At 44.7% G+C, this 9,086-nt stretch overlaps 1 protein-coding gene across 1 annotated transcript in view; it reads right to left on the bottom strand.

Annotated features, from left to right (window-relative positions):
• The window catches only part of LOC115163617 (chordin), a gene marked incomplete in the record, with an annotated part of 21,408 nt that extends 13,308 nt beyond the window's left edge, over nucleotides 1–8,100 (bottom strand). Inside the window, 3 exon segments of the mRNA XM_029715643.1 lie at nucleotides 4,992–5,118; nucleotides 5,979–6,082; nucleotides 7,500–8,100. Of these exon segments, the coding sequence (XP_029571503.1) occupies nucleotides 4,992–5,118; nucleotides 5,979–6,082; nucleotides 7,500–7,641 (373 nt within the window).
• Nucleotides 8,101–9,086: the final 986 nt, after the last annotated feature.

The raw sequence follows: 9,086 nt of genomic DNA, 5'->3' as shown, positions 1-9,086 counted from the left end.
GAGAGAGAGAGAGAGAGAAAGTAGGTAGGCTAGTAGGGGTTACCTTTGGGGCAGGTCTATATAGTGATAGGGACAGTAAGTAGGCTAGTAAGGGTTACCTTTGGGGCAGGTCTATATAGAGATAGGGACAGTTAGTAGGCTAGTAGGGGTTACCTTTGGGGCAGGTCTATATAGAGATAGGGACAGTTAGTAGGCTAGTAGGGGTTACCTTTGGGGCAGGTCTATATAGTGATAGGGACAGTTAGTAGGCTAGTAGGGGTTACCTTTGGGGCAGGTCTATATAGAGATAGGGACAGTTAGTAGGCTAGTAGGGGTTACCTTTGGGGGCAGGTCTATATAGAGATAGGGACAGTTAGTAGGCTAGTAGGGGTTACCTTTGGGGCAGGTCTATATAGTGATAGGGACAGTTAGTAGGCTAGTAGGGGTTACCTTTGGGGCAGGTCTATATAGAGATAGGGACAGTTAGTAGGCTAGTAAGGGTTACCTTTGGGGCAGGTCTATATAGAGATAGGGACAGTTAGTAGGCTAGTAGGGGTTACCTTTGGGGCAGGTCTATATAGTGATAGGGACAGTTAGTAGGCTAGTAGGGGTTACCTTTGGGGCAGGTCTATATAGTGATAGGGACAGTTAGTAGGCTAGTAGGGGTTACCTTTGGGGCAGGTCTATATAGTGATAGGGACAGTTAGTAGGCTAGTAGGGGTTACCTTTGGGGCAGGTCTATATAGTGATAGGGACAGTTAGTAGGCTAGTAGGGGTTACCTTTGGGGCAGGTCTATATAGAGATAGGGACAGTTAGTAGGCTAGTAGGGGTTACCTTTGGGGCAGGTCTATATAGAGATAGGGACAGTTAGTAGGCTAGTAGGGGTTACCTTTGGGGCAGGTCTATATATTGATAGGGACAGTTAGTAGGCTAGTAAGGGTTACCTTTGGGGCAGGTCTATATAGAGATAGGGACAGTTAGTAGGCTAGTAGGGGTTACCTTTGGGGCAGGTCTATATAGAGATAGGGACAGTTAGTAGGCTAGTAGGGGTTACCTTTGGGGCAGGTCTATATAGTGATAGGGACAGTTAGTAGGCTAGTAGGGGTTACCTTTGGGGCAGGTCTATATAGAGATAGGGACAGTTAGTAGGCTAGTAGGGGTTACCTTTGGGGCAGGTCTATATATTGATAGGGACAGTTAGTAGGCTAGTAGGGGTTACCTTTGGGGCAGGTCTATATAGAGATAGGGACAGTTAGTAGGCTAGTAGGGGTTACCTTTGGGGCAGGTCTATATAGAGATAGGGACAGTTAGTAGGCTAGTAGGGGTTACCTTTGGGGCAGGTCTATATAGAGATAGGGACAGTTAGTAGGCTAGTAGGGGTTACCTTTGGGGCAGGTCTATATAGAGATAGGGACAGTTAGTAGGCTAGTAGGGGTTACCTTTGGGGCAGGTCTATATAGAGATAGGGACAGTTAGTAGGCTAGTAGGGGTTACCTTTGGGGCAGGTCTATATAGTGATAGGGACAGTTAGTAGGCTAGTAGGGGTTACCTTTGGGGCAGGTCTATATAGAGATAGGGACAGTTAGTAGGCTAGTAGGGGTTACCTTTGGGGCAGGTCTATATAGAGATAGGGACAGTTAGTAGGCTAGTAGGGGTTACCTTTGGGGCAGGTCTATATAGTGATAGGGACAGTTAGTAGGCTAGTAGGGGTTACCTTTGGGGCAGGTCTATATAGAGATAGGGACAGTTAGTAGGCTAGTAAGGGTTACCTTTGGGGCAGGTCTATATAGAGATAGGGACAGTTAGTAGGCTAGTAGGGGTTACCTTTGGGGCAGGTCTATATAGTGATAGGGACAGTTAGTAGGCTAGTAGGGGTTACCTTTGGGGCAGGTCTATATAGAGATAGGGACAGTTAGTAGGCTAGTAGGGGTTACCTTTGGGGCAGGTCTATATAGTGATAGGGACAGTTAGTAGGCTAGTAAGGGTTACCTTTGGGGCAGGTCTATATAGTGATAGGGACAGTTAGTAGGCTAGTAGGGGTTACCTTTGGGGCAGGTCTATATAGAGATAGGGACAGTTAGTAGGCTAGTAGGGGTTACCTTTGGGGCAGGTCTATATAGTGATAGGGACAGTTAGTAGGCTAGTAGGGGTTACCTTTGGGGCAGGTCTATATAGTGATAGGGACAGTTAGTAGGCTAGTAGGGGTTACCTTTGGGGCAGGTCTATATAGAGATAGGGACAGTTAGTAGGCTAGTAGGGGTTACCTTTGGGGCAGGTCTATATAGTGATAGGGACAGTTAGTAGGCTAGTAGGGGTTACCTTTGGGGCAGGTCTATATAGAGATAGGGACAGTTAGTAGGCTAGTAGGGGTTACCTTTGGGGCAGGTCTATATAGTGATAGGGACAGTTAGTAGGCTAGTAGGGTTACCTTTGGGGCAGGTCTATATAGAGATAGGGACAGTTAGTAGGCTAGTAGGGGTTACCTTTGGGGCAGGTCTATATAGAGATAGGGACAGTTAGTAGGCTAGTAGGGGTTACCTTTGGGGCAGGTCTATATAGTGATAGGGACAGTTAGTAGGCTAGTAGGGGTTACCTTTGGGGCAGGTCTATATAGAGATAGGGACAGTTAGTAGGCTAGTAGGGGTTACCTTTGGGGCAGGTCTATGTAGAGATAGGGACAGTTAGTAGGCTAGTAGGGGTTACCTTTGGGGCAGGTCTATATAGAGATAGGGACAGTTAGTAGGCTAGTAGGGGTTACCTTTGGGGCAGGTCTATATAGAGATAGGGACAGTTAGTAGGCTAGTAGGGTTACCTTTGGGGCAGGTCTATATAGAGATAGGGACAGTTAGTAGGCTAGTAGGGGTTACCTTTGGGGCAGGTCTATATAGTGATAGGGACAGTTAGTAGGCTAGTAGGGGTTACCTTTGGGGCAGGTCTATATAGAGATAGGGACAGTTAGTAGGCTAGTAGGGGTTACCTTTGGGGCAGGTCTATATAGAGATAGGGACAGTTAGTAGGCTAGTAGGGGTTACCTTTGGGGCAGGTCTATATAGAGATAGGGACAGTTAGTAGGCTAGTAGGGGTTACCTTTGGGGCAGGTCTATATAGTGATAGGGACAGTTAGTAGGCTAGTAGGGGTTACCTTTGGGGCAGGTCTATATAGAGATAGGGACAGTTAGTAGGCTAGTAGGGGTTACCTTTGGGGCAGGTCTATATAGAGATAGGGACAGTTAGTAGGCTAGTAGGGGTTACCTTTGGGGCAGGTCTATATAGTGATAGGGACAGTTAGTAGGCTAGTAAGGGTTACCTTTGGGGCAGGTCTATATAGAGATAGGGACAGTTAGTAGGCTAGTAGGGGTTACCTTTGGGGCAGGTCTATATAGTGATAGGGACAGTTAGTAGGCTAGTAGGGGTTACCTTTGGGGCAGGTCTATATAGAGATAGGGACAGTTAGTAGGCTAGTAGGGGTTACCTTTGGGGCAGGTCTATATAGTGATAGGGACAGTTAGTAGGCTAGTAGGGGTTACCTTTGGGGCAGGTCTATATAGTGATAGGGACAGTTAGTAGGCTAGTAGGGGTTACCTTTGGGGCAGGTCTATATAGAGATAGGGACAGTTAGTAGGCTAGTAGGGGTTACCTTTGGGGCAGGTCTATATAGTGATAGGGACAGTTAGTAGGCTAGTAGGGGTTACCTTTGGGGCAGGTCTATATAGAGATAGGGACAGTTAGTAGGCTAGTAGGGGTTACCTTTGGGGCAGGTCTATATAGAGATAGGGACAGTTAGTAGGCTAGTAGGGGTTACCTTTGGGGCAGGTCTATATAGAGATAGGGACAGTTAGTAGGCTAGTAGGGGTTACCTTTGGGGCAGGTCTATATAGAGATAGGGACAGTTAGTAGGCTAGTAGGGGTTACCTTTGGGGCAGGTCTATATAGAGATAGGGACAGTTAGTAGGCTAGTAGGGGTTACCTTTGGGGCAGGTCTATATATTGATAGGGACAGTTAGTAGGCTAGTAGGGGTTACCTTTGGGGCAGGTCTATATAGAGATAGGGACAGTTAGTAGGCTAGTAGGGGTTACCTTTGGGGCAGGTCTATATAGTGATAGGGACAGTTAGTAGGCTAGTAGGGGTTACCTTTGGGGCAGGTCTATATAGTGATAGGGACAGTTAGTAGGCTAGTAGGGGTTACCTTTGGGGCAGGTCTATATAGAGATAGGGACAGTTAGTAGGCTAGTAGGGGTTACCTTTGGGGCAGGTCTATATAGAGATAGGGACAGTTAGTAGGCTAGTAGGGTTACCTTTGGGGCAGGTCTATATAGTGATAGGGACAGTTAGTAGGCTAGTAGGGGTTACCTTTGGGGCAGGTCTATATAGAGATAGGGACAGTTAGTAGGCTAGTAGGGGTTACCTTTGGGGCAGGTCTATATAGTGATAGGGACAGTTAGTAGGCTAGTAGGGGTTACCTTTGGGGCAGGTCTATATAGTGATAGGGACAGTTAGTAGGCTAGTAGGGGTTACCTTTGGGGCAGGTCTATATAGAGATAGGGACAGTTAGTAGGCTAGTAGGGGTTACCTTTGGGGCAGGTCTATATAGTGATAGGGACAGTTAGTAGGCTAGTAGGGGTTACCTTTGGGGCAGGTCTATATAGTGATAGGGACAGTTAGTAGGCTAGTAGGGGTTACCTTTGGGGCAGGTCTATATAGTGATAGGGACAGTTAGTAGGCTAGTAGGGGTTACCTTTGGGGCAGGTCTATATAGAGATAGGGACAGTTAGTAGGCTAGTAGGGGTTACCTTTGGGGCAGGTCTATATAGAGATAGGGACAGTTAGTAGGCTAGTAGGGGTTACCTTTGGGGCAGGTCTATATAGAGATAGGGACAGTTAGTAGGCTAGTAGGGGTTACCTTTGGGGCAGGTCTATATAGAGATAGGGACAGTTAGTAGGCTAGTAGGGGTTACCTTTGGGGCAGGTCTATATAGAGATAGGGACAGTTAGTAGGCTAGTAGGGGTTACCTTTGGGGCAGGTCTTGCAGCATTGTCCAGGTAGCAGCACTGGGTCATCACAGCTCGGCTCAGGACAGTCCTGCTTGATGTTCTTACAGCTCACCTTTCCCAACACCTTACCCTTACGACCCCTTTGCTGAAAAGAATAGATAGAAAACAACAACTCTTCATCCACACTGACCTCAACTCTGTATCAAACAGGCCTGATGATATTTGTTAAATGGGGTCATTTTGGGGGCACTAAGATAAGGAGACGATTTTTGTAATTGATTTGTTTATAATTAATGAGTTAATTATTTGATGTCCAATTTCTGTCCATTGATAGTACTAGGCCCAGCTGTGGAAAAGTACCCAATTGTCACACTTGAGTTAAATTAAAGATACCTTAATAGAAAATGGCTCAAGTAAAAGTGAAATTCACCCAGTAAAATTCTATTAAAGTAAAAGTCTAAACGTATTTGGTTTAAAATATACTTAATTATCAAAAGTAAATGTAACTGCTAAAAGTAAAAGTATAAATCATTTCAAATTCCTTAAATTAAGCAAACCAGACAACACCATTTTCTTGTTTTTTGAATTCACGGATAGTCAGGGACACACTCCAACATTTAGACATCATTGACAAATGAAGCATGTGTGTTTAATGAGTCCACCAGATCAGAGGCACTAGGGGTGACCAGGATGTTCTGTTGATAAGTGCATGATTTGGACCCTTTTCCTGTCCAGCTGAGCATTCAAAAAGTAATGAATACTTTTGGGTGTCAATGAAAATGAAAGGAGTAAAAAGTACAATATTTTCTTAAGGAATGAAGTAAAAGTAAAAGTAGTAAAACATATAAATAGTAAAATACAGATACCCCCAAAACTACTTAAGTAGTACTTTAAAGTATTTTTTCTTAAGTACTTTACACCACTGCGTAGGCCTACACAATGGATCCACTATCCAAGATTGACATGTACTCTACTAGGCTTGTTGTTATGAAGGGTGGTACTTACTGTCTCACAGTAACATTTGACACAGTGCATGACCCCAAACGGCTCCCCGAGGTCAGGGTGCCAAGTGTCCTCCAGCGAATAAAATCTTCCTCCGAATGAACATCCTGCAATCAGACCAGAAGAAGCCATTTAGACAACAATACACTGGCAGGTGCTACAGTCCACATCTAAATGTAAAACTGGTGGGTAATGTGATAGCCAGGCCTATGCACTTGACAATGGGATGTGTACTGGACAGTTCACTGCAAAGTGAAAGACTGCATATTCCCACAATGGTGTCAGACAGAACGACAAAAAAATAGTATTCTGTGCAGCCAGACTGTGGATGTTTGACAGATAATTCATTCCGCGGCTGGTTGGGTGGATTGACTGGATACCTATTGTATTCCAGAGCTCACAGGGCATCCTGTTTCATTTAAACGGTGCAGGGGGCCCTTAAATTAATATAAAAATACCATTCACACAACAAACACCAAGCCATTTGGATAGAGAAATACAAGGAATGTGCTTTTGGTAGCCTACCAGGGGCTATGTAATGGAAACGAATTGACGTGTTTGGTTTCGAGTATTTCAAATGATTGGAAAAGTGGTATTAATAAAAGTATTGCATTATAAAAAAGCCTGCATAAAAATAGCCCCAGGAACAAGTGTTTGCGCCACAACCCTCCCCTGCCGAGCTCCATATGGGTGCATTCCTCCCCCGTTTCAGAGTCGCTGTACACCGCGGTCACCTTAGCACCTCAGGCCCACCACCGCAGCCTGGAGGTGAAGCTCCCGGGTTCCAAGTTCACCACTGTTGATTTGATATTGTGCGGTTGCCGTAGCTGCTAACAACCTGGTTCGCATTATTCTTTCATTAAGTGACTACACTTTAAACAATCCAGTCGCGTTAGAGTTAGACAGATCACCAGGCTTTCCCGCACAACTCACTGCAATATAAATCACTGCTTGGCACAGGCAGAGAAGGACACTGAAGAACTGCAGTAATGGAATGGAATGTCGATTGATTACAGTTTCCAGGATTGGATAAACGTTATTAGTGGCAGTTGTTAATACACTGCACTAACGCCTTGACTTCTCACTCCTATGGTCTCAGTAGGCCTAACAAGCCGTTTAAAGCCCTGCACGTGAACCAGATGGCATTCTCAGTGGTTATGACTAATATGTTTTCTGCAAGTTTGTTCATGAAGTAACCATAACAGTGGGCAGGTTGAGGAAGATGCAAGAACGAAAAGATTGGGACGATAATAAGGAGAAGAGGTCTGATGCTGTGCAGTCAGACACTGATATACAAAATGATAGTTTAATGACGGTCTTAAAAAGCTATAGACATATCAGGCTATACATTCAAACGTATATTTGGCAGATTAGCGAACGAGCACTAGGCTAGCCCATAGAGCTGAGATGCCCCTGCCAGAATTCAAAACGCAGCAGGGGTCATTATAGGTCATTCTTTGAATTCAGATATTCAGCCTGAAAAGAAGTGACTTTGGCTGAAGTAGAAGAGGCATCTTGGCTCACCTGACATGCCCTTGGATGTTAAAGGCTCCCTCTCCGACTGGATGGGCAGAATGGGAGACTTCAGCCGTGAGGCCAGTCCAGAGTGCAGCCACGCGCAACTCATCACGCACATCACGGAACTCAGCGCTCCGAGAGTCTGCATACTGGAGAGGGGCAGCGTCCAAAACTCACTCCGGATCTCTTTTCCTTTTTTGTTCTTGAAGCTTTCACGTGTAGGTAAGTTGTCACTCCAGTAATACACCTTCCCTAAATGAGCATGGATATGTTAGCATTCAAGTCACCAGATAGCCTATTCGTTGATGGCATTGAAGTTATTCCTATTCAGAAATAAAGTCTCCCAAGTTATGCGAGAGAGAAAATCAGAGAAAGTGACGAAAGAGTTTGTAGGTTTTCTGAGGCAATGACTGTACCCAGCCCAGAAGCGTCTGTCCCGTCCGTGCGGGTCCCTTCCCACTTTATACTCTCCCTGATACTTGGAGCAGGCACCGGCAGGGAGTGGGTGGGGTTAGATGAACGTCCTATACCTACAGCCTATACCGCTATCCTAATGCCATGGAAAATGTGTCAGAACACCTAGTGAAAGAAAGTGGAATCTTCAAGGCTTTAGCCTACAGTAGGCGAGGGAGGAATGTGTGTCTGTGTGCAGCATTTTCTCGATTAATACAATTGCGTCTGGAGTTCAGACCTTAGTGACTTAACAGAAACAAATGAACATAGTTTGAATAGTTCATGCGACGTGTTTCAATGTATGTTGGTCCTCTATCACATAATTACTTTTTTATTTAGCTATTTATTTATTTGGGGCAATATTAACTTCAGCTTCAAATACATACCATTCCTACCTGAACAGTCATGCGTTTGTGTAGCCTATTTGTAAGCCAACGGTTCGATTGAACTCCCATGTCGTTATAAAGTTACAACTCAATATAATCCTGTTTTGGATAGTGTAGGACTACTGTTCTAGACCTCTATGTAGGCAAGGTTTCTGCCCTTCATCCCATTCACATTGAATAAGAATGTCTGAAGTCATCGACAATATTGACTCATTATTTACTATTTTGTTTATAAAAACGTTATCTTGTTGTCAAAGTGAAAATGATATACAACATTTTATTTAGGTTTGTTGTAAATTGAGCAATATGCTTCACACTCCTGCATGTTCCATAGGCGCGAGAATGTGTTAGAGAATGCTTTCAAGAGGCTTCAGTCTTGGTCCATAGGGAGGCATCACTAGCGCTCTGCTGGTCAAATTTATATTACTGAAGTGAAGTGCGCAAGGAGATTTATTTGAGGAAGTTCACAGCAAGGGTCTCGCCAATCAGTCAGTCTGTGGAACAGTAATCTTCAATCAGTCAGTCTGTGGAACAGTAATCTTCAATCAGTCAGTCTGTGGAACAGTAATCTTCCCTCAGTCAGTCTGTGGAACAGTAATCTCCAATCAGTCAGTCTGTGGAACAGTAATCTCCAATCAGTCAGTCTGTGGAACAGTAATCTCCAATCAGTCAGTCTGTGGAACAGTAATCTTCCCTCAGTGAGTGCAAGTACAGGACAACCACCAGCATTAGACAGAATAGGATGATAATACAG

The sequence above is a fragment of the Salmo trutta genome, chromosome 26 (genome assembly GCF_901001165.1).
Source record: "Salmo trutta chromosome 26, fSalTru1.1, whole genome shotgun sequence".
In the NCBI taxonomy this organism is placed as follows: domain Eukaryota; kingdom Metazoa; phylum Chordata; class Actinopteri; order Salmoniformes; family Salmonidae; genus Salmo; species Salmo trutta.
The sequence above is the reverse complement of the archived record's forward strand: the minus strand, read 5'-3'. Positions and strand labels throughout refer to the sequence as shown.